Source organism: Prosopis cineraria, unplaced genomic scaffold (genome assembly GCF_029017545.1).
Source record: "Prosopis cineraria cultivar Desert tree isolate PC_DT_omini unplaced genomic scaffold, ASM2901754v1 PC6, whole genome shotgun sequence".
Taxonomy (NCBI): Eukaryota; Viridiplantae; Streptophyta; class Magnoliopsida; order Fabales; family Fabaceae; genus Prosopis; species Prosopis cineraria.
This window is the reverse complement of record NW_026555337.1, coordinates 2978585-3004670: the sequence shown is the minus strand read 5'-3', so window position 1 is coordinate 3004670 and position 26086 is coordinate 2978585. Positions and strand designations below refer to the sequence as shown.

General features: G+C 35.2%; 4 protein-coding genes across 5 annotated transcripts; 2 read left to right on the top strand and 2 right to left on the bottom strand.

Annotated features, from left to right (window-relative positions):
- Positions 1 to 142: 142 nt before the first annotated feature.
- On the bottom strand, positions 143 to 7500 carry LOC129312525 (OVARIAN TUMOR DOMAIN-containing deubiquitinating enzyme 12-like). The gene is made up of 11 exons (XM_054955171.1): positions 7132 to 7500; positions 5182 to 5637; positions 4908 to 5080; positions 4457 to 4530; positions 4246 to 4300; positions 3915 to 3989; positions 3685 to 3758; positions 3554 to 3602; positions 2733 to 2817; positions 1889 to 1945; positions 143 to 991 (listed from the first exon to the last, which is right to left on the bottom strand). The coding sequence occupies exons 2-11, from the start codon at positions 5507 to 5509 to the stop codon at positions 972 to 974; spliced, it is 990 nt and encodes a 329-aa protein (XP_054811146.1). The 5' UTR covers positions 5510 to 5637; positions 7132 to 7500; the 3' UTR covers positions 143 to 971.
- Positions 7501 to 9486: 1986 nt separating this feature from the next.
- LOC129314465 (ABC transporter G family member 28-like) lies at positions 9487 to 15754 on the top strand. 2 transcript variants are annotated; one of them, XM_054957906.1, is made up of 14 exons: positions 9487 to 9694; positions 9776 to 9852; positions 10164 to 10433; positions 10678 to 10741; positions 10828 to 10974; positions 11190 to 11224; positions 11618 to 11691; positions 12179 to 13083; positions 13350 to 13646; positions 13809 to 14300; positions 14429 to 14577; positions 14680 to 14969; positions 15060 to 15199; positions 15276 to 15754. In XM_054957906.1, exons 1-14 carry the CDS (start codon positions 9492 to 9494, stop codon positions 15430 to 15432), a joined length of 3300 nt encoding a protein of 1099 aa, XP_054813881.1. In that variant the 5' UTR covers positions 9487 to 9491; the 3' UTR covers positions 15433 to 15754. The 2 variants fall into 2 exon arrangements, with proteins under 2 accessions (XP_054813881.1, XP_054813882.1); XM_054957907.1 differs by lacking the exons at positions 15060 to 15199; positions 15276 to 15754 and having other exon boundaries at positions 14429 to 14573; positions 14680 to 14833.
- A 1357-nt stretch (positions 15755 to 17111) lies between these two features.
- LOC129313698 (protein LYK5) lies at positions 17112 to 18812 on the bottom strand. Its single transcript, XM_054957011.1, has one exon. The coding sequence runs from the start codon at positions 18542 to 18544 to the stop codon at positions 17225 to 17227; it is 1320 nt and encodes a 439-aa protein (XP_054812986.1). The 5' UTR covers positions 18545 to 18812; the 3' UTR covers positions 17112 to 17224.
- Positions 18813 to 24738: 5926 nt separating this feature from the next.
- On the top strand, positions 24739 to 25662 carry LOC129314446 (kiwellin-like). Its single transcript, XM_054957884.1, has one exon. It carries the CDS (start codon positions 24777 to 24779, stop codon positions 25416 to 25418), a length of 642 nt encoding a protein of 213 aa, XP_054813859.1. The 5' UTR covers positions 24739 to 24776; the 3' UTR covers positions 25419 to 25662.
- The last annotated feature ends 424 nt before the right edge of the window (positions 25663 to 26086 follow it).

Genomic DNA, 26086 nt, shown 5'->3' with positions numbered 1-26086 from the left:
ATCATTTGACTACTAATGACTGTGTCAATAAGGGTTAAAACAGGAAACGAAGTATGTAACACTTTCCTGAAATATGAAAATGAGACTTATTTTGAAGTATGGAAAAGAAGCTTTCTGTGACACTTGCGATGGAACGAAAATGTTAATGGAAAGACCCATAAATCTATTGCTTTGAGATTTGAGATTAAGATAGATTGTCGTGTGGCACTTATTACGAGATACCTCCCTCCATTTGCCATCAAACCACCGCCATGGAGCCATCACAGGAGATCCATCCCGCAGCCCAGAAGACCTCTACTCCTGTCGCCTGTCCTCTGCCGAGTAGGACAAGGAGAAGAAATTTTCAGGATGGTGATTTGAAGAACCCAATATACATGGCTAGGATTAAACACTCTTCCCCTAACTCAACACAACGGTGCATTTTAGTGGGCACTGGAGCTGAACATGAGTACCTGAAATGAGAATAGTCCGTCCAATTTACATCATGTCATACACATCATATGTTTTCGAACTTCCACTTAAATTATCATTTATCACAATACAATAATACCAAACTTCAATCCAATCCCCACTTTCATTTTCTACCCGTGAAATCACAATTTGCACGGGAAATAGAAAGCTAAGATAGTGAGAATGAACAAATCTGACTCGAAAGCATCCATATTGAGAAAGAAATACAACTCCATTTCTTTCTTTGCGGCATCCTTCAAGCGTTGTGGCACTAGCCTGAAATTTAATAAAGCTCAGGGGTGACGCACTAGTATCACTGCATATGTTGCAATGAGTTTCTAGATGTTAAAATAAATTATTCATATCAGATAAAATATTTGGGAAATCAAGACAGCCCATGCAATGAATACGTCAATAAGACGATAGATTGCGACCCAATGACCGTGCCATCACCAAAGTAATAAAACAATCGAGTGCAGGTTGTTAACCGAAGCGGCCAGAGGCCAAAGAGAGGGTCGAAATCACATCTCATTCTGCGGACCTGCAAACAAGTTAAATCCATCAGCCATCAATATCTTAACCCAACATCAGCTAATCAACAAGACAAAAAGACTTGATAGAAAACGCCACAGACGCCAAATTGATTGTGACTTGTGAGCGATAAGATGAACAGTGGAATTGACGTCACATCTCAATTCAAATCCAAAATCTCAAGTTTATGAGTCCTTCCACTATATTACATATTGCCTATTCTATTTGATGTAGGATTTTCAACATTAACTTACATTCACCCACATTTGGGCATCTCAACACTAATTAGTCAATCTGACCCATAGATACAACAATACGAAAATAATGTATTGTGCATCTCTAACTCTAAGAATGTTTTCCTTTGTCTCCACCCTCCACTGTTGGAGCTGCCCAATACTAACTACAAAGTTGTGAGGTAAAAAGCCCGTGAAATCCCATATAAATCATATACCTTGGCAATTGATATTGTAATAATATTCCACCGAACTACAGAGTCCCACACCTGAGAGCCATATCCTGAGACTAGTTCTCGTATCACAAAATCGAGTTCTTGAGGTCGGAAAACTCATATATCAATAATCCTACACCAGATAAATCACTTCCACTGCGGAGCATAGCCACCAGGCTAAGGTTATACATTCTTAAAGATATTGCAAAAGAATTTAATAACAATCATTGCTATAACTGCTTTTTCCACTCCAATTATGATCATGGAGAGCTATTAAGGCACATCTTTCTTTCAGATTAGTCTCAATAGGAGAGAGTCCAAGCTTAGCCACACTGGAGGCTATGCTTTTGGCGTAAGGCAAGTCTGAGAATATTAACAAGTCACATCAACAGCTTTAACATTCTTAATTTAATAGCCAATGTAGCATGTATGCCAGCGCAGATATGCATGCACCCTAACCTCCTTCAGGATATATTGAGTTGTAGTGTACTTCTGCCCAGAAGCTCAAACATATTACTGCACAATAAACATAAAATAACAACAATCAAAACTAAAAATAAATTGTTTTCATTTTCCATCTGCAGGTTAGTTACTGATAAAAATATGGAAATTTGCCCAAAAGCAAGAACAAAAAGGTTTGAATGGTTCTTTGACTTCTTCTTCTTCTTTTTTGGGTTTTGTTTCTATCCATTACTATCCGTGAATGAGTTAGCTGACTTCACTCAAACAGAAAAAAAGTAGTGAAATATAATTGCTCGGCATAGCTTAAGGCATAAACTCGAAGTATAGTAACCATTTACACTATATTACAATGCGATAACAATATATTATAACAACTAGATACGTTTTTCCCAGCATTGTGTGTACCGGGAAGTCTGAGAATTGAATTGCAGTGTTGGTAACTTGTATATAATGCAGCTTAATAGATTTTATCTTGATGTATTAATATTGATTTAATAGACAATGAGAGGTTATGAAGATCCATACTATATAATATATTCAATGATATTAAAATCAAGATACCTTTTTCTGGGCATTGCACAGAGTCTAAGAAATGAGTAACATTGTTCATTGCTTATGAAATATGAATAGTGTCACTTGAAATAGATTTTTCATATTTGATATTGATATTGATATTGATGTTGATGTTGCTATTGATTCTAGAATATCTACACTTTCAAGGTTTTGATGCATTCTGATTTTCTGGGAAATAGGCACTGATTTGTAAGGTTGGCAAATGGCAGAGAAGCAAGCACTGTACTTCCAGAACATCGTGATATTGTTAAAAGTAGCATGAAAATACCTCGTCTCGACCTTTCAAAATTTGGAAGAATCTCAATGTAGCAAGTATCCTTGAAAGAAGTGATGACAAATATTTTAACTCCATACTGCAATACATGATAGAAGAATTTAGATAGAAAAGCATGCATCTAAAGACATTTATTAACTACCATGTCAGTTAGATCAGGCCTTTTGGAAGTTATGCTAAAATAACAGCCGCTATAATACTAATTTACTGCTGCTAACTGCTCCCTGTTGACCCGGCATTAACTTTCCACCACTCTTGTTTATTCCATCTAGTGTACATAGGTCGTGTTACTCTGTCATACAGCATCTAGGACCATGAACTATAATATATATATATATATATATATATGACATCATGGTCTTACTGCAATAGTTGCTTCAGAATCATGAATTCTCATACAAAGAAGATGAAAGTGAATAATTTGAATTTTGAAAATAAAATAAGACTTTTAGAAAGGATTAGCCACCTTCGGGATTACATTTTTGCCAGGTGAAGGTCAGGTTACTTCTATCAACGATGAGATAAAAATAAGGATGACTCATTATCAATAATTCCCATTAACATAGCATATCAGCCAAAAAAGTATGGAAACTAACATGAATTCATTGACAATTCAAGTGTTCAAATGCAATTTCTAAGTGTCAAATACATTCATGTCATGTTTATTGGAAGCGAATGACATTTGTTGGGCACAAATGCAGCTCCTTTTTAATTATCCAACTTAATAGCAAGAACAAATAAATTATACAAAAGAATACATGACAATCATATAATTAAAGGCATAAGTGATATATAGTTTAGTTGCTGAAGCATACAAAATCTGCAGCAGCCTGCAAGGTCACATGGTCCCCCCACTCGCCATTCCTAATAGCATCATGGTTGAAATAATTAACAAATACCTTAAGCAAAAACCAATTGAATTAAGCTGGAAGTAGTAGAATGATACTTGGTCATTTTCTCCAAATAGTCTCTGTAAGCCATTGGAACATATCCCTCGTATATATCTGGGTATGACTTCAGCTAATTTGCAAAAATGTACCAATTACAAATCACCAACAAAAAAAAGAAAGAAAGAAAGAAAATTCAAAACAATTATGTCTCAATCACATCTAATCAATCCTGTCGTACAACACTTCTGTGCTTAAACTAAAATGTGGTAGAAGATAGCCAGACAACCTGATTTACTACTTGTTCTCTCACAAATATATGGTGCTCAGGTGTTCGATAGATTTGATCTGATAGTGCACGAAACTGTAAACATAACAAATTTAATTAGAATCTACTTGCAATACGTAAGACAGAGATCAGCTCTTTAAATAGGATGTCATAAATTTTGCAATTTCAATGTATTGATATGGCGAACTCTATCGTCATGGTTGATCCCACGGTCACATTAAGAGCATATAGAAGACAACCATTTGCTCATTTATCATGTAATGACTTGGCCATGTAATCATTGAAAATTTTATGACTTTTGATGGGCACACTCAGATGGAAAAGAACAAACCTGACAATTTCCATCTCCTTCAACTTTGGACTCAACCAGCTCATACAGCTGCAGCCTGTAAACAAAAATTAAATAAAAGGTCTTGAGCATACGAAACATAAGTTAATTTTAACAATCCAATCAATAACTATGAATAAAAATTCCCACATAATAAAAGAAAAAAATAATAATAAAGGTAGAAGAAAAATAACACATTACTAATGAGCATTACCTGTGCAATAGCCTTTGATGATCTAAAGTTGCTTCATCAATCGAAGGTATTTCTCCATTGATTCTAGGAACATGCTGTGTCAAGGATTACATACATTATACATTATAAGAGATAACATAGAAGAAATATTATTAAGAATTTATTAGACATATAACAGATTGACAGAAGCTATAAACTGTTAGACAACTACCACCACAATGCTGACTGAAGAAAACACGAATGCGGCTACAAACAAACCTTGAAGCATAAACATCAGTAAATTCAGAATTGAAGAAAGTCATCAAAAATTTCATTTGTCATTCAGTGTCAGGGGAAGCCAATTGATTAAGGTATTAATAAGAGGAAATAAAGTTGTCATAAGTTCATTGTTACCACGAGAGAGAGAGAGAGAGAGAATAGAAAACGTTTGGAAACCAAACCAAATCAATGGCATTTGAGAAGCCTAACTCACTGGAATTGGAACCATCTGATTCAGTCTTTTTCCTACTTCTCCATCAAGAGCATATTCATCAATCTGCTCCAACGAACACAACCATTGATCTCCACAATATAAGTTCTTCTCAGAGCTAGAATATGAACCAGAAGTTTCCGGATCATCTGCCTCTTCCTGATCATGTTGCTGTTCTACAAATTTTAGACAAAATAAACATAAAGCAAATTAATAGTGTCGAAGACCTAGCAGCTTAAAAGGAAATCATTATGACATTCTTAGATATAAGACATACCAGGGCAATAGCTATCTATTGGATGACTAAGCCACTCTTGCAATGAGTTGGATGGCGGCATATTTTCTGACCAATCATATGAAGGTTCAGAGGGTTCAGTCACCGCAAGTTGTGAAAATTGTTGCTGAAGAGCATGCACCGTTTGTTCATCATTGTCTATGTTGGTAAAATCATTGTTATAATCCTCTTCCCTAAAATAATACCCATGGTAACAATCTGAATTCTCTTGAGTAACAGCACCACAATATCTACAATTAGAATATGGACTAGCATAAAACAGCTGCAGGCCCCATCGTACAACATCTGGATCTTGCTCATAGGAAATCATCTCTACAACTCATCTTCTCCAACTAAACACAGTCAATTCCAAAACAATCATGGCTGATGGATGTTATTATAATTTTATCTCAGGAGAGAAATTAGCTTTATGCAGTCATTTTTATACAGCTGTCACTCCTGCAAAAAAATAATCAAGCACAAACTATTTCACATATTAATTATCAGAGGATTTACTATAAAGAGCATAAAAACAACTAACCCATATGTCAATAAAGAACTGAATGCAAATCTCATTTTCAATGTTTTGAAGAAAATGAAATTAACTTATACCAGCTACTCTGCTGAATGACTTTTTTCCACAGTCAAAAATACTTAAACCTTAATTTACACTCCAACAGAAGTTTCTGCTCATACTATTTAATATAAACACACACCAAAAGATAATTTTCTAGTTAAGGAAAAACGACTTGTGCTTCTTTGTAAGCTATTATTAACTTTAATTTATTATTTGGATTTTCAAACTGGAAATTGGGATTTACCATTGCATCATTGGTCATTATGATACCACGGTGGAAATTATGGAGATACATGAATTTCTTTCTTTCTTTCCCTTCTAATTTTTTTTTTTTTTTTTAAGCTCAAGTTGGTATTAGAGTCCAACTTTGACCCTATGCTTTGTAAATGCGCAATTTTCAAGTCAGGCATGCAGCATGACACAGAAATCACAGCAATCAAATCTAACTATACCAGTGTCAGTGTAAAATTATTAATATAGAAATAGATTGGCAGCTCGTTATGTACGATGGCCTATAAGACAACCAGCTAGAGAATTTTTGGTATTGACCACGTCAAGAATTTATCAGCTTAAATATTGAATTCTTATAGAGTCACTAGTGATATCTAAATTGGCTTCGCCCCTTGGAGCTCGTATGCACTGGCAAGCATGGAAATATATGCGTATGCTTAATACACCAGTATTAAAATATTTCAGGCACTCAAAGCAACTTGCAGATAGTGGAATTCAAAATAACCCAAAAGAAAGTTTCCCCAGTGGTCATGATATACAAGTAATTACGTCTATTGTACTGAACATTCATGTAGCTATTCAGTGGAAGCAAAATGAGCCAAGTGATTGCTGAAGCCATATGACTGATTACAAGACAAATACACTAAAAGCAACAGATTTAAAGGCATGCTAGCGCAATACGACCTAAAATAAATTCCTAGCAAAATGCGCAATAAGTTATTTCCAATGTACAAACTGAAGGGGGAAAAATGAGGAAGAAAACAAAACAAAATAAGAAGTGGAAGTGGAAAGTCAGAGAATTTTGAAGCGTGCACAGCATAAGGCAGCGATTCATAAATTTCATAAATAGTGCAAAAGAGAAGCGGTGGTTTTAGCAGGCATTCCCTGCGAGGAGAAATCAAAGGAACGATAAAAGCAGAGTTGAAGACATATTCTTGAAATGTACGATTCATAACCTCCCTCGAGTTTACTTTCTAGGTAGCCAAATAACGCATCAAACATAAACAGAAAGTTCTTCAATCCGATCAAACTTCAAGTAGAACACAACATTAATGAATAATAAGAAACGAAGATGATCCAATCAATCGAAACCAACATGAATGAATAGAAAGAAATGAGCAGCATAGATGCATTGAGATTTACACCTTTAGATCAAACCGACAGCGACGCATATCATGGTAAATCTGTTCGAAGATGAAGATGATCCAAACAAAACAACCAAGGAGGTCCGAATCCGAATAATTGATCAATAACTAAAGGAATTCAAAAGAATTAGAAAAGTTTGACATTTATTTGATACAGTAGCATAATGCAAATTATTGAAATCGGAAACGACATCAAATGAGAGGATGAGGAAAACAGGGGAAACAAGAGAATCTTTGCAAAAAGGGAGCTTCAGGTTCAGTAGAGGGCTGAAATGGTAAAGTGACAGACATCACGAGGTTTTGTTCAGTGATGCAGACGCGAATCTTTGAAGTGGAGGAGACTGTGACTGATGCTGAGAGAGAGTGTGTATTTTTTTTTTTTTTCCTCTGGTATTTTGTTTGTCTATATTCAAGCGAATCTTCAGAAAATGCCATGTCATTTTGCAGCGGCTGGGAAACGGGCTCATCTGAATTGGCGCCAAAGCTGAAAATGTTAAGTGGTCCCATCGCAATATTGATTCTTCTGTTTGGTCATGTATGGTTTCTGAGTTAAATTAAGCACGCTTTTCCCATTTAGTTTAAGTGTATGCCTACTTTTTGTTAGCCAAGAGTTAGCTCAAAATTTTACTTGACAAAAATTAATGTAGTAAAAATTAGTTTTTATAATAAAATTTGTATGGAGCTTTTACACACATAACCTATATCATTGAAGCCAATTTAATCTATATAATAGTCATGATTCTACACATAAATAGTGGGATTAATTTGCTTTGAATTTTGAAGTTAAGATTTCAGGATGTTATTTACGTAATAGTTTAGAATTGATGGTGCTAATTTAAAATGACACATCAACAAGGGATTGCCACATAAGCATTTTCATTGGGCCCCATTGGTGAATAGTAATAACGTTAATGGTGAGTTAACAATAGAATTTAATTTGTTATGAATTTAAAAGTTTATAGTCCATTTTGTATATTTTAAAAATTCAAGGTGTTTTTCGTGCCATACTTTAGAATATATTTTGCACATTAACCCTAAATCATTTTGCAAAATGCACAAGTTTATACTCTTTTGATAAAAAATAATCATCAATCTTTAATTTCACTCACTAAGTGCACTATCATATTCTATCTAATAAAAATATATCATATCAGTTAATTATAAATATAAATTGACTTTGTTATTAATGATGATGGAGAGGATTGCAAAAACTTAAATAAGAATTATATTCAAGAAATAAAGTCATTAAAAATATATATAGATCCATATACTATGACATATATATTCCATCTAATTAAAATATGCCATGTTGTATGTGTTCAGTTAAATAAAATTTTATGTACCATTATTTTTAATAACTTTATTTTTAGAATTGAGTGTTTTTTAAATTTTTTATATATTTTTTATTATTAATGTTAAAATTAATTTATATTTACCTGACATGACTAATTTTTGCTAGACAAAATATGATTGGCGCACAAGGTACGAGCAATAATTTCACTAATTGGATTGTTGGATTTTGTCTGGTCTATAACATGAAAAATTTTTAATTCATTTAAGAGTATAAACTATCTTTAATTAAATTTCACTCTCAATAAAATAATTATTTATTTTTAAAATAATTCAATTTTTTTATATTTATCTCTATTTAATAAAGTATTTCAACTTAAAATAAATATAAAGTAATTTATTCAATAAAGATGTTTTTTTAAAAAAATAATGATTATTCTTAAAAAATTAAAAATATTTTATATTTTAAAATATATAATCTTTAAAAAAATATTTTTTATTTTTGAATGAGTATGATTCATTTGTAAAGTAAAAACAAAGTTACGTCACAAAAATAATATAAAAAAGAAAAATAAATACACAATACACAAACACAAATCATAATAAAACACGGACGAAAGGTTGGCCAAATAATTTAACAAAAAAATTGGAAGGGATTTTTCTTTTGGTCATTAGTCTTCGCTCATGAAATAACAGATTAATAAATTGATAAACAACGCCGGCAAACCATTAAAAAAAAAAAAACCCAACATGTTGTCGTTCTGTGTTCCTCACACTTCGCCAACTCTTCCTCCCCGCCATTTCTTGCTCCGAAAAAACGAACCATCTCTTCACGCTCAACTCTCTCTCTCTCTCTCTCTCTCAACGTCTCTGGTTCCAAAACAAAATCATAGAATTACGCCTCTGTTTCTCCCTTTTCCCAGGCCTCTAGTTTTGCGTCTCTGCTTCACACTCACGATGAATTTACCCTACGTTGAAATTGTGCTTTAGCTGTTGATATTCATACGAAGAGGAAATTTATGTTTGTGGAGCTGAAACCTAAGTTGATCACAAAAATAAAAAAGTAAAAAATGAACAATATAATCAGGAGGGTTGCTTTGGCTTTCATTGTTGCATTAAGCTGCTATTCGGAGCAAGTTTCATGTCAGAACAGCAATAAAAGCCAAGCTGCGGTTCAGCTCGTAGCCCAGGCCGTTTATGGAAGCATGTCTAGTTTCACGGGCGTCTTCAAGGACGAAATAAAAAAGAATCTGGGGTTTTGTATAGTTGATGTGTGAGCAATTTTTTCTCCTTATCTTTTTCGTATACTTTCGCCGCTTTCATTGCTCTGATGGGCTGCCATTTTTTCCTCTAGAGATGCTGATTGGGATGGGGCATTTAATTTCACAAATGATCTGACATTTTTGACCTCATGTTCCCAATCTTTAAAAGGTATAGAATCCCTTTGCTCAATCTCTTGTCCCATTTGCCCTGGAAATTGGCGATTGAAGCAGCTTTTTCCGTTCCCACAAAGATATTCTTGGAAGGATGTACCTCAGTCACCATTACATTTATCAATAATCACAGCATTGTATATTTTTCCCCCAATTTGTCATTCATATATAATAAAATTCACCAAAAATTAAGCTTTTGCAATGGCATTAACCTTGCCTGAAGATTGTTCTATTCTTAAAATCAGCATTGTCTCAATTTCAGCAGTATCACTTTCTGAGCATTTGATGCTGAATTTGGCGATTTTGCAGGAGATATTTCACAGCGCATATGCACAGCAGCAGAAATAAAGTTATATGCCAGTGGTTTTGACATAAAGTCAAAGAGCCAATCTAACAACTTGCAGCCCAACAAAAACTGTAACTTGAGCGTTTGGCTTAATGGATGTGAGCCTGGATGGGGATGTAGTGCTGCTGAGAAAGTTCAACTTAACAATACTAAGGACATCCCTGTCAGGTCTACTGACTGTCAACCTTGTTGTCCGGGTTTCTTTTGCCCACGCGGCATTACTTGCATGATACGTAAGTATTCTTAAAAGGGCTATTGAATGCGTTAAAAGAGAGTCAATTATTTTCATTTCTTATTTACTAGCATCTTGTATTGGCCTTTACGGTGATGTTTTATCCTGCACTCCGCCCTATTCACTAAATCCTTACGCAAGAAGAGACAAACATTTAGTTGAAAGAAAATGTCTCTATTGTCCGGTTCTTGACACGGAAAAATGTTCTAATTGATTTATGTTTGAATTTTTGTTTGGAATTTAAGCTTGCCCTCTGGGTGCTTACTGTCCACGCGGACAGCTCAATCAAGCTACTGGGATATGCGAACCGTAAGTCCATACATTTTGCACTTTTAGTTTCCCACATTTCTTATTTATAGCATACATTAATATTTATCAGCAGAATCAATGTGCAGGTATCATTATCAGCTACCTGCTGGAAAGACAAACCATAGTTGTGGTGGAGCAGATGTTTGGGCAGACATTTCAAGCAGTTGGGATGTTTTTTGTTCAGCCGGATCTTACTGTCCATCTACGATCCAAAAAAATCCTTGCACCCAGGGGTATTAAGAACTACACCTGAACTTCAAAAATGTATTGTTGGTTTGTGAGTTGTTTCTTTATTTTTTAACTGGTCACATGATTTCAAATTGTTCCTGAACTACTTGCCTCCATTTTTATAATCTTCCTGCTGATCACTTCTTCTTTTCTAATGTATAATAGCCATATTTTATGTCCTGAATTCTTTTTTTTAAGTTACTTTGGTATTACGTTGCAGACATTATTGCAGGACGGGTTCAACTGATCAAGAAAGTAAGTTTCACTGATTCTCTTATCAGACCCATTGTCATTCTTCTATGCCCATTTTTGTTTTCTCTAATAACAACAACAACAAGCCTTTCTCTAATAATGAAAACTAAATAATCTGACCATAGATATGACTTGATTTAAAATGTATATGTGTTGTGTTATCGATTTCAAAACAAAACCTTGGGAGTTGAGGGATGTCCTGTTCCTTAAACCTCAACAGAAGCTTTTTCTTTTTTATCCTGAATTACTTAATACATCCTTGACATACTTCATGTCAACATATTTCTAGCACAAGTTGCCATTTGAGAAATGAAATGAACTTTTCCCTTTAGATTGAAGGCTAATCTACATAGAGCAAGATGGCTGTTAAACTGAACCTTTCTCTTTGTTTCACAGGTTGTTTCAAATTGGCAAGTTGTAAGCCTCAGTCAGCTAATCAAAATATAACTGCATATGGTGTCATGGTTTTCGTGAGTGATCTTAAACCTTTCCATATCATGCAAAGCATAGCTAATATAAGTTCTGTAATTGTTATGTATATTGTAGATAACCTGTGCACTTTTATTATTTATTTTTAGTTATTCTTATTAAACTGCTATGTGGCCTTTTATGTGCATAGACACTACAAGCTCATTGAGTCTCAGAAACCCTCAGTATCACCTAACCTGAAAAGGATGAGCATTAATTACAACATGTTGCAATATTCTTGGCAACTTAGATGACAAAAGTGTCAATTTCCATCGCAGTTATAAGACTGTCAGAATGAAATTAAATATTTGATAACACTTTCTCAAAAATTCTACTTTAATCTTGACAAATTTATGACAATATGCCATCTGGAACTTCCAAAAACATGCCAGCATGAGATTCTTTCCTTTCTATCTGATTGCAAGCCCGCTCCCAAACTGAGCACATCTCATCTCAATAGTAGAATTGACCATTCGGTTGTTCATGTAGGCTGGCTTGAGCTTCTTGCTTATCATCATATATAACTGTTCTGACCAAGTTCTTGCAACTCGAGAAAAAAGAATAGCAAAATCAAGAGAAAGGGCTGCTGCAAGTGTAAGAGAAACACAAGCACGTGAAAAATGGAAATCAGCAAAAGATATTGCTAAGAAGCATGCAGTAGGACTGCAAACTTCTTTATCACGTACATTTTCTCGTAGAAAATCTATGAAGGGAGACTTGAAAGCTTTTAATTCTAAATCTGCATCAGAAACTCCCTTACCACCTGTGCCACCAGAAAGTGCTGGTACATCATCTGCAGCATCAAAAGGAACGAAAAAAGATAAGAACAGCCTCACAAAAATGATCCAGAAAATTGAGGAAGACCCTGATAGTCAGGAAGGCTTTAATGTTGAGATAGGAGATAAAAATATCAAAAAGCAAGCACCAAAGGGCAAGCAATTGCATACGCAAAGCCAAATTTTTAAGTATGCGTATGGTCAGATTGAAAAAGAAAAGGCTTTACAAGAACAAAATAAGAACCTAACCTTCTCTGGAGTTATTTCAATGGCTAGTGATATTGAGATCAGGAAGAGGCCTACAATTCAGGTTGCTTTTAAAGATTTAACTCTCACTTTGAATGCCAAAAACAAGCATCTTCTAAGATGTGTGACTGGGGAACTACACCCTGGTCGAGTTTCAGCAGTCATGGGCCCATCTGGGGCTGGTAAAACAACATTTCTTTCTGCTTTAACTGGAAAAGCAACTGGATGTCATACAACTGGCTTAGTTCTTATAAATGGCAAGGTTGAATCTATCCGATCATACAAGAAGATCATTGGGTTTGTGCCGCAAGATGATATTGTGCATGGCAATTTGACAGTAGAAGAGAATCTGTGGTTCAGTGCCAGATGCAGGTATTCCTCCTCAAACTCCTGGTCTCCTGGACCACTGCAGCCTCTTGAATGGCTGTACTTTAAAAATGAATAGGTTATGTTAATAACAAGACTAGAATCTTTCGAGATCTCTTGGCAGAAGTTTTCCACTGTTTAGTTGCCACTTGACCGCATGCTCTATTAATATTCTTATACCCTGATACTTAGAGGATGAACCCCAGATTTAATGCTTTTTCTAGCTTCTGACTATTTTAACCTCGCTTAGTTGAGTTTTCTTGCCATTGTAGACTTTCAGCTGATCTACCGAAAGCAGAGAAGGTTCTAGTAGTTGAAAGAGTTATTGAGTCATTAGGTCTGCAAGCAATCCGAGATTCTCTGGTTGGAACGGTGGAGAGGCGTGGAATTTCTGGAGGGCAAAGAAAACGAGTGAATGTAGGACTGGAAATGGTTATGGAACCTTCACTCCTGATTTTAGATGAACCAACATCTGGCTTAGATAGTTCATCTTCTCAGTTATTGCTTAGAGCACTTAGACGCGAGGCTCTAGAGGGTGTAAATATATGCATGGTCCTTCACCAACCAAGGTAAATTCAAACATAATGATAAGCAGTTGAAATTGAAAATGTTCATATTTTCCATTTTTTCTGTTTAATAAAAAAAATCATTTATTTACCTGTTATGTTTGTTTTTCTCCTTCAATCACCCAAGATAATACTCCCTTCTATTCTATTTTGGGTGTTCTCCAGTTACACACTGTTCGAGATGTTTGATGATTTTATACTACTCGCTAAAGGTGGTCTTACAGTGTATCATGGACCGGTGAAGAAAGTTGAAGAGTATTTTTCCAGCTTGGGGATTGTTGTTCCTGATCGTGTTAATCCTCCAGATTATTACATAGACATTTTAGAAGGGATAGTAAAACCAAGCTCAAGCACAGCAGTAAACTATAAACAACTACCTGTTAGATGGATGCTTCATAATGGGTATCCTGTTCCTTTGGACCTGCTTCATGGTGTTGAAGGAGTGGGAGGCACAAGTGGTGAAAGTTCCACACATGGGGCAGCAACTCCAGCCACAGAAGCTGAAGATCCGTCTTTAGCTGGGGAAATTTGGCAAGATGTAAAAGTCAATGTTGAGAAGAAGAAAGACTACCTTCGATATACTTTCTTTTCTTCACATGATTTATCCAATCGGGTAACCCCTGGAGTCTTCCAACAATATAGATACTTTCTCGGAAGGTAAAGTACAAGAGAGAGGACTTTTTAGAAGAAAAAAATTGAAAAGGGGAACTCATTACCAAACACTTGAGCAATGCCACCTCAGTCATGTCCTTACTAAATTTTGCTGTGTGATGGGTTCCCTGCAGGTCTGGGAAACAGCGGCTGCGAGAAGCTAGAACCCAGGCTGTGGATTTTCTAATTTTGTTACTAGCTGGAATATGCTTAGGAACACTTGCCAAAGTGAGTGATGAAACGTTTGGAGCAAATGGTTACACGTATACTGTTATAGCAGTATGTAAGTTTCATCTTAATTTCTTGTTTGTCATTGCCAGGATTGGTGAAATTGCCAACCATTTTGGTCATCTATCCTTCTTCACTAATAGTTTCTTAATTTCAGCACTCCTGTGCAAGATTGCGGCTTTGAGAACATTTTCACTGGATAAGTTGCACTACTGGAGAGAGAGTGCATCTGGCATGAGTAGCCTGGCTTACTTTCTTGCAAAGGATACAGTCGATCATTTTAATACACTCATAAAGCCTGTGGTCTATCTCTCAATGTTCTATTTCTTCAACAATCCTAGATCCTCTGTTGTAGATAACTACTTTGTTTTGCTGTGCTTGGTGTACTGTGTCACTGGCATAGCTTATATATTGGCGATCTCACTTGAACCTGGCCCCGCCCAGTTGGTAAGAAGTGTTGCTTTTTGTATTTTTTTCACATTTAATGGTGTGAGTTTTTTCTAACTTTCAGTCACAAACCGTTGCCATGTTATGCAGTGGTCGGTTTTACTTCCAGTAGTTTTGACTCTCATAGCAACCAGTGATAGTGTAGCCGAGAGCTCCTTTATGAGCAAGGTAGCTGACGTATGCTATGCTAAGTGGGCTCTTGAAGCATTTGTGATATCAAACGCTAGAAGGTTTTACGCCCCCTTTCTCTCTCCTAACCTTCAAAAAATTGCTTCTGTGCTGATATTAAATGCTTCTGTGGTTTAGATATGCTGGGGTTTGGTTAATAACCCGATGTGGCGCGCTGGATCTCCGTGGCTACGATCTCAACAACTGGTATCAATGTCTTATTTTTCTTGTGGTAACCGGAGTACTAAGCCGCATTGTTGCATTCTTTTGTATGATCACCCTCCAGAAGAAATAAGTTCAGTTCTTCAGTTCCTCTTTCTTTTTGTACGAGAAAAAACAAAAACAGAAGAACAAAAGACGCAAGAAAAACCAGGACTCTTTGCTGGTGCTGCAGTTCGATCGGGCCTTTGGCCACTTCCTGATTGAGCAATCCAACTAAGGTTTGGATCCTCGTGGAGATGAATTATGTACAGAAGAATGACTGTAATCTCTGACACCCATTCTAACGTAGCATTTGGAATGACCTAAACATGCACACCCCTTCTTTCTAGAGTTGGCTACAAACTCTATTGTGTAAGTAGTACATCGATAATAATATAACTTGCAGGTGTTTTGAAGGTTTAGTGCTTATTCATTGAATAATAGATGAAAATTTCGACTTGAATTTCGCCTTTGGCTACCAGAGAAGCAAGCAAAAGTGGATTAACGAACCATTATAGTAGTCATCATTAAATGAAACCACAAAAAGACTAGGAAAAAGAACGCAAATTAACGTAAATACACGCTATCTACAGATCTAAGCGTATGTGCTTGTCATCGACGTGCTCACAGTCGTCTTTGTGCATGTACGGACACTAGATACGCCGGGGAAAAAAAACACACCCGTGATGTTGATTTAATACTATTATATTGAAGCTGCACATATAAGATAGCTGTTGTTTGTAGTGCAAGTTTTGCACTAAAACGAGGCATTCGGATTTTTTAGCCTATACAGATGCCGCACAAGAATTCAATTATATGATCAGTGTGGAGCTTGATATAGCCACAATAGATTCTGCATTCATAGTTGAGTTGCTTCAGTCGAAGGTTAGGCAACGGTTTATTAGATTAATTTATTTTCAACAGAATAAATTACTTAAAAAGTCCGATCTGATAGAAACATGTGGGACATAAGTATGACAAAAAAATTGTAAAGAACTGATTGCATGTTAGCTTTGACAACTACTGTGATCGGGGAGGATAATAACCGAATGTCGGCAATATACATACTTAGTTTCCGTCAAAGTGAAATCACGAGAAAGATTTTGTGTCCACTAGTTTGTGTGCTTTTCACCTGGACGTTATGTTTACTCCCGCGTCTTATGACAGCCAAAAGACAAACAAAACAATTGAAACGACTAGACCAATTGACTCCATTTGATACTGATAATGCGCACGGCAAAAGTTTACCGAGGTTCAATTTCAGTCCTCTTCTCCTAAGACGTAGTACGTAGAAATTTCGGTTTTGCAAATGTTAATTCAATACATCTTTGACTCTTGAGAGTTTGACTCCACGTATGTAACAACCAATTTGAAGGATCGGTCTTAATGAACCTTTACCCCATTGAAACTTCCTAATGTTCAAGTTTACTTATTTTCATTCGTTTTACTAGACATTATTGTTATATTAGACTTTGAAACTGAAGATTTTCAACTCAGACCTCACGGTCAACGCCCTGGCCCACAGCCAAAATCCAAATCAACCATATTCAACTCGAACATTAAGAAAAATTCAGCTCCTATCCACATCATATCATGCCTAATTCAATTATCCATACTTATTAGCGCACCATATCATGTCATGCCTAATTAGTCAATAACTCTAAGTGGCCTGAAATTGAAGGCAACACTTTGCCCAATGGGATACCACTGTTAAATGGTCAAATAGATTGCCAACACGTTCTCCATATTACCAAAATAAAAAAGGATAGTCAATAATCGAATAAAAAAAATCTCTATTGAAAGCTAAAAGCAAGAATAATTTGTCACCAAGATGGTTTTTTTCGCGTTCTATTGAGGGTAAAAAAAAAAGAAAGACATCACCAAACTCATCTAGGGGCGAACGAGGTTGAAAGAATATCGGTGGGCGTCCTCATCCTATCGGACCAAATCCTAGACTTCAGATATAGCCTCGAGATTTTTCCAGCAACGCGTCCCATACTGGGCCTCTTATCTGGGTCCACGTGTACGCAATCCAGTGCTACACGTGCCACTTCCTCTGCCACCTCGACCGGGAACGAGTCCTTCAGCCTCCGATCCACCCATTTCCTCAGCCTCCCTCCCAGGCCACCCCCGCCGTCGAGAACGGCCCTCGCCGTATCGATCACCGAGTTGCTCACGAATTCGCCGGTCTTCTTATTGTATTTGAACTTCAACGGTTCGTCTCCCGATAGCAACTCCAAGATCACTACCCCAAAAGCGTACACGTCGGACTTCTGGGTTGCCATGCCGGAGGATTGGTATTCCGGTGCCATGTACCCTCTTACGCCCTCGAATTGCATGTTAGAGCTTCTCGATCGTGTTACGCCCTTTGATTTCGTGAAAGATTGGGAGGAAGATGACTCCTCTGCAATCTCTTCCATCTGTTTAGCATTTTCGCTCTCTTCGTCGATCTCACCGCACAGCTGGGCGGCGCCGAAGTGAGAAATCCTGGCGTTGAACGAAGGTTCCGTCACGATTATCGCACTGCTCTTGATGTGATTGTGCACGAAGTTTAGGTTTAAGCCGGTCTTGTTGTGAATGTAATCGAGCCCTTCGGCGAGATCCGTAGCAACCTGCATTCTAGAAATCCAGCTGGACAGAACCGTGAAGTTAAGGTTCTTCGTATTTCTCAAGCAGTCGGAGAGATTAGCCCCGTTCACGAAGTCGTACACGAGGTAGATGTGATCGCCCGAGATGCAAGCACCAACAAGCTTGATGATGCTGACGTGATGACTACGGCAGATCACAGAGAGACGTTCTCTGAGTTCATTCTGATTCGTCTGGAGTTTGCGACGAAATTTGCGCTGGAAAACAATGACGTCTCTGCCTCTGAGAGTACATCGCCAAGAGGGAGTAGAAGAGGAGGAGGAATAACGCTTGGCGAGGAAATTGTTGGTGGCGGAGCAAATTTCAGAGAAGTCATAGATGTGGGGGTTTTCAGGGAGGCTGTCTCGGAAACTAGCGAGAGAGGCTCCGCTCGAAATAGAGGTGTCGGAGGTGAGTTTGAAACCGGAGGAGCCAGAGTAAACGGCAGAGCTGGTGAAAGAGGTAGAGGGGTCAAAGGAAGAAGCTGCGGCCGCGGCGGGGGTGGGTAGGGTGGGTCTGGAAGATGATGGAGCTCTTGAGTTAGGGGTGAAAGCGTCGACGGCCATTTTGGTTTTACACATTCAGGTAAGAGAGAAAGGTAGAGAAACAAGAATTGACGATGAATGCCTGGGATCTGAAGAAATCGTGATGGGGTCGACAAGCAAATTGGTGGCCGACAGAGAAAGATTAATTAACAAGTAAACAAGGGCGAGGTTACTACGAATGATTGCTAATGTCGATGGAGATCGCGCATTGGCACGCATAGCGTAGCTGCCTGCTCTGACTCTGAGCCAAAGGAGAAGGAGTCTTCTTCGGAGTTGCCTTGCTTCCGCTGAGGCAAAAATGAATTTGGATCTTTTAGATTTAATTTAAACCATTCAAATTTAATATTTTAATTTTTAATTTTTAAAATAAAAAATATTAAAAAATTATTAAAAAATTAATAAATAAATTTATCAAACGGTTCAAATTTAATGTGAATAATTTAAATTTAATATTAAAATTTTTTAACAACTTTACTGCTATATCCAAAATATAACTACACTGTCTGAAATAAATTTTAAAAATTAATTTAAATTTTTAATTTTAAATTTAAATTATTTATATTAAAATTTAGATTGTTAGATTGATAAGTATATTTATTAAATTTTTTAAACATTTTTATTTTAAAATATAAATTAAAATTAAAAATATTAAATTTAAATAATTTAAATTTATCTCTATCTCAATGGAGAGGTAAAGGAGGCTTCTTTCAACAGAGGAAGCTATCTCCTTCTTCTTTATCTCCTGAATTATTTTCATTAATTTTTCTGTAACATTTAAATTAAATTTATATTTTTAAAAATTATTAAATTCAATTTGATAATTTAGATATGCAAAATTTCTTCTTTTGAAAAAAAAGAATCCAATTCCAAATTGTTGAAGCTTTTCTCTTCTTCCAGTACCATAATTATTTTCAAATTATATCCTCTTATAAAAAAATAATTTAAAGTTTTTACACTTCACTCAAGTTTTATTGTAGATTTTTTTATTTTAAATTTTTATACTTTTATTTTTTGATATTTTAAATCCTTGTAACATCGCTCATAGAACAATATAAAATATTAAAAAATAAAAATGTAAGAAATTAAAATATAAAAAAAAAGTGCATGAATATATAATAAAACTCAAGCAAAGTGTAGGAATTCAAAAGTATATTTTTCCTTGTTATTACCTACACAAAAATGAAAAAGAGGAATAGAAATATTTAAAATTTCTGTAAATTAATTTTAAAAAAATAAAAATAGTTGTAACTAAACAAATACTTTTTTTATATAACTTGACAAATGTTACTTTCATTTCAAATTATAAAATAATTTAATAAAAATTAAATTTTGTTAATTATGTTTTTGACATTACCCTTTAAATAGAGAGAAAATTAAAATGATATTGCAGTATAATAATTACGCATGTTAAATGTTTTTAAAAGTTTATAGTTTTATTTTAAAAAAAATAAACTTACAAAGTTTCACTATTAGAATTTAGTGATAGGCATAATCTTATCTCAAATTATTTTGTAATTTGGGATCCCATGCTAATAAGCATATCCTCTATAGAAATAGTTGATTGATTTTTTTTTTTTGTGAAATAAATTAAATTCCCCATATTTGTAAGGCAACTCCCGCATCACAACCGAAAGCTTCACAGCCAATGCCGTGACCTTTTGGGCCAAAAAAAGTTGCGGCGACCTTGTTGACTTGGTCCTTCGCACCTTGTAGTGCGCTGTCAAAGATAAAGGAGTGTGTTTGACGAATGAGGATTTCACTTATAATATAATATAGCCCATCAATAGATAATACGAAATTTAAGAAAAGCATATTAGATTCTAAACTTGAGATCAAAATTGAACTCGTCATCTTTCACTGGCGGACTTATAAAGAAACTTGCATGCCATTAAGCCATATGGCCATTGATATGTATAAGGGTTAGTTAGTTAGGATATTTAACATCTTTTGCACTTATATGTTATATCTGACATGTCATTTCCTTCTTTCATATACGACTTGCTCTTTTTTATGAAACTTGCCGTTGAGAAGAATCTAATTTTTAGCCCTTCTTCAAAAAGACTATAGTTTATGATAAATCATGTAATAGGATTTAGTTTCAACTTTCAACAATGCCAGGGGTTTTATCAGGAGTGCCAAGGAAGAGGCAGCGATCATGATGTCACGAGTGGCCTATAATATAATATAATTCCCACGTAAAGGTGACAGTTGATCCACAAAGCAGATCACTCCTATAATATGTATATATCAGTCAGGTCGCTCTCGGCGCATAAACGGCTGCGTTGAAAAAAATAAAAGGTCAGTTATATTATCATATTTATTTTACCTTTTGTTTTTTATTTAAATTTCAAAGTTATTGGAAATATTTTAGAAGGTCATTTTTAGTTTATATCTAATTTTTGTAAGGTGACGGTCTGACGGCGCCTAGCTTTATTTCGGGGCCTGCAATTGCATCCTATTCAAACTGGCATTCAGCAGGAAAGTCACGAAGGTGTTCAGATCTTATTCCTTCTTCTTTCCGTTCCTTAGGTTTAGATATCATGTATCTTTTGTTCCCTTGAATAACTTTCTCATTTGTAACTTTTATCTTTTTTGATGTTATTATGGTATTTTCTATGCGAGAAAACAGCAGCATCTTTTCGCTTTTCATTCTCCCCTACTGCTCTTGAGGTTTCTTTCAGATCAAAACCCAACGTAACCTGCCCTCACCCCCATGCCAGCTGCTGAAAGTAATCTAATCTAACAGAAAAAATATCAACATAGCTTTATTAATTTTGTTTACATGGTAAAAGCCTTCCGAAATCTTTTCTTTTCTTTATTAGGTCTTTTTTTTCTGGGGGGGTTGTTTCCAACAAATATCTTTTTATTGGAGATAATCATAAGGCATTAATTGTGATTACATCTTCCAGCTGAAATTTAAACGTTAATTTACTATATTGTAAGGGATTAGTTATTTTCACTTGACCTAATCCATTGGTGAAATACCTTTTCATCTTGTGTGTTGTTGTTGCCTCTTACCTGTTCTTTGGGGACAATTCTTTCGTTTTTGGACTTTGTTTGGGTTAACCATGAGAATGGGCTCGTGGTTAAGACAGTGGATCAACCTACCAGTTCAATATGAGTAACCACTATTAGCTAAAGTGGCCCTCAAGAGAAACAATACCTCCTTGTAAACACCCCACTAAGCCCAAAAAAAAAAAATGACTAGGATTATCTGGGATTCTGGACTACACTGCAGGGCTACTGAAGAATTTGTTAGGGGAAAAATCTCACCAAAAATGAGCCCCAAAACGGCACTTCAAGAAAAAAGTTTCGATAAAAAAATAAAATAAAGGAAAGGCATGTTACAAAAATGTTAGGAAGACGAAAGTGCATAATATTCATAGACCTGGTAATATGCTCATAATCAGAGGTGCGAGCTGCAATAACGTGACCAAAAAAAGTGGGACAATTACATTGAAGTTTTATATAAGGTAATTAATTACTGTAAGATACAATTACAGATACAATTTAATTTAATTATTAATAAATTTTTTAGTAATTAATTTTTTTGTGAGGGACCTGATTGTAATTTTTAAAAAAATATTCAGGGAAAAAAAAGAGGAAGCTGGTAGCTGCCAGAAGAAACGAGGAAATTGTAGATGCGTGTGGGCGGGTGCAGGGGCAGAACCAGGATGCAAACTGTAGAGGGGCCAAAATTTATAGAAAAACATCAACATGTACTATATTAAAAATTAAAATAAGTGATTTCATTAAAAAAATTTATAATTAAAAATTATAAGATAAAAATACTTTAAAAATTCATAATATTTTTAAATACATAATTATATTATTTTTAAAAATAAATATGAAGAATAAATAAAAATATTAAATTTTTAACATATTTTGGTATATTAAAAATTAACAGTTGATATGCGATTCCCAAATTTTGTTATAAAAAAAAACTAACACAGTGAACAGGCTAAAGTGTAACTATCCTCTAATTTAATATAAGATTTTATTTTAATTTCTTAATTTTATAAAATATTTTTTAGTTCTCTAATCAAAATATTGTTAGTTTGAAATGATCATTTTTTTGTATCAATTATTATTTTTTTAAAAATTAAACTTAATATGTTAACTATTTAAAATTATTTTGTCAACATTTAAAAGTTTAACGTAAGAATTTGTTGTTAATGAAGTTAACAGTATTAAGATTAGAGAATTAAAAAATATTTTACAAAATTAAATGATTAAAATAAAACTTTATATAAAAGTAAATAACTAAATATATATGTTAACCCATTGAATACAAATATTAAAACAAAGGAAGAACTCAACTATTAAGCTTGGCTCCTTTTTCTATCAAACAGAATAATTAATATTAACTATAAATAACCATGATCCAATAGCAAAATATATACTCTCTTTATCCAAAAATATAATGTATTTTTTAAGAAGTTGGATGTCAAAAATATAAAGCATTTTTAATTTTTCAAGATGTAATCATTGTATTTTTTTTTTTAAAAGTGCCCCTATTGATAAATGACTTTATATTTATTATAAGGTGTTTAATAGAGATAAATATAAAAAAATAGAGTTAGTTTGAAAGTATATAACTATTTTATTGGGATAAGATTTGATTAAAAATACTTTATATTTTTAAACAAAGGAAATATATATATATATATTTTTTCGTTTCTATTTAATTTTGCATGATAATTTCACAATACCACAAAATCACATAAGCTATGTGGGTAGCATTGGTTAGTTTGTGTGAGTGGTTGTGAAGAGATTTTTGTTGTCAATTAGAATTATGTTAAAAAAATTATTTTTCATTATCCTCAAACAACTTAACCCCTAACAATTTATACAAGGACGTGGCCCCCCTTGATATACACCTAATTCTGTCCCTTGTGCAGGTGTGTATATTAAAAAGGACAAGGTGAGAAAGGTGATTAAGAAAATTGAAAGAACAATCTTAATGAGTGATTTCCATGACAGAGTGACTTAATGGTTTCTCGCTTGGTCCCTTAACCAAGTTGGAGGGGTTTGATTCCTTCCTTAATCATAGAAAAACATCTGTAGGCAATCACTTTTCTTAATTGGAGGACCTAATGGTGTTTGAATTAGTTTGGGACTATTAATATATTTAAAAGATAGCTTGTCCTCGGACACCGAATGCTCTAAACAAAAATTTACAGTAGTGGTGCTAAACGTAATTTTCGCTTACACCGTGAGCTTGAATACTATCCCCTCAATGCGAGTTGGATTCACTAGAAGACGCACCAAAAGGTTTTCAACATTATAATTCTGATCATAATGTACGTTAGTGATGATCTCTTCACCTCTTTGGTAATGTTTCAATTAATCTTCTCCACTCACTGTTTTCTTGATATTACTGGTTTTTATTTAATTATACAGAACTACTGGATATTAAAAAAAATTATGAGTATTTCAAAATAAATTATTATAAATTAATAATATTTAATACCGTTTAAATAAATTTATGTTGTAACATATGTATTAAAATCCACTCTCATATGAAACTATTTTCCAATGATGTTTAATGTGTTTTTATTGCCTAATTTGAGATATCTCTCTGTAAAAAGCAATGCTTACCACTTGTTTTAAAGAGCATGGAAGATGGGCTTTCCCTCTTCCTCTTTCATTACTTCATTAGTGTTGGTTATTCTAAAATATTTTGTTATTATGTATCCGTCCTCAATTTATAGGAATAGTTTATTTAATTTTAAAAAGCTGTTACACTATCAATTTAATGTGATAAAATATCTTTTGAGAATGGTGTTTTCAAATATAACTCAGAATATCATTTTATCTGTGAATACCAAAAAGAACTCCCCGTTAATGATTTCAAAGGAACTTAAAAGTTTAAACAAATCCTATTGCATTAATCTATGCAAAATCTGAGCACAGGAACACCACAGCACAGACCGGCATTTCTCATTCTTCTTCGCCTCTTCTTTTCAGACGGTCATCGATCAGACATTAATATAACGATCGTTCTTAATGGCCAAAAATAAGGGTAATGCCTTCCCTCAAACACACGCAGACGCACGACTTGTGTCTGTGGTTCCTTGGTCAAAATTGACAGGACAATAAATGCATAGTTTGGCCGCCATGATCTTCAAGGCAATGAAATTTCAAAATTGGAGGCTCCAGTCAATGCCCTAACACTCTACCCCACCGCACCGAGAACTCTATATAAGGACGCACTCACACAAGCTTTATTCCTCAAGCATCATATTCACACAATTGATCCGTTCACATGGCTACTCTGGCGTTCTACTTATTAGCCGTCTGTTGCCTCTCTAATGTCATAAGCCTTCCTCTGCTCGCAAATGCCATCTCCAACTGCGGCGGAAGCTGCGCCACCCTTAACGACTGCGCCGGCCAGCTCATCTGCATCAACGGCAAATGCAACGACGATCCTGACGTTGGAACCCACACCTGCAGCGGAGGAGGAGGCGGCGGAGGTACCTGCCAGCCTTCCGGCACTTTAACCTGCAGGGGTAAATCCTACTCTCAGTATCGTTGCTCCCCGACGGTCACGTCCTCCACGCAAGCCATCCTCACACTCAACGACTTCAGCGAGGGCGGCGACGGCGGAGGTCCGTCTGAATGCGACGAGAGGTACCATAGCAACTCGGAGCGTGTGGTGGCGCTATCGACGGGATGGTACAACCACGGGTCGCGGTGCGGGCAGATGATAAAGATCACGGCTACGAACGGGAAGAGCACGACGGCGAAGGTGGTGGATGAGTGTGACTCGGTAAACGGGTGCGACAGCGAGCACGCTGGACAGCCCCCGTGCCGGAATAATATCGTGGATGGGTCGCAGGCTGTGTGGGATGCGTTGGGGCTTAATTCGGACGTGGGTGAAGAACACGTCACTTGGTCCATGGCATGACGACCTGGCTAGTCGCAAGAAAAGTTATCAATGAAAGGAAGATAGCACACTAACTGGCTGATCGCTTTGCTTTGCTTTTCATTTTTCTAGTCTGGAATAAAGTTCAAAACGCAGGAATATAATCACCGTACGTGAAGATAATGAGCATCCCAGTAATGTACCTATAGTGGATCAACAAATTAAAAAGTTTATTGTTGATCCACATTAAATCTACAATATAATGTTATAAGTGCACTTTTATGCTTCCAAAGTGCTACCTGTTTGACTAGAGGATGAAGGGATCCCCATTCCGTACTCATCACTCCCATATCTTATCTTAAAATGATCTCAGCCGCTAACTTTAAATTAATTTTTAAACATTTTAAATATTATATTTGTGAAAGTAAAAATTATAAAAAAATATTATTAAATTTTGAGTGCCTAAGATATATCTAGTTTGTAAAAATTATAAAAAATTTAATATTAAATTGAATTATCTAGATATAGACAATCAAGAATACATCTGAATAATAAATTTATAAAAGATATAAAAAATAACCATCTAGATTAGATCTGTACTAATAAGATTGATTATCAGCAAATTTATTAAAAATTTGATTTTTTATGCATTTTATTTGTTTACTGTAAAGAGTAAAACAACTTAAAAAAAGATTACAATCGATAATGGC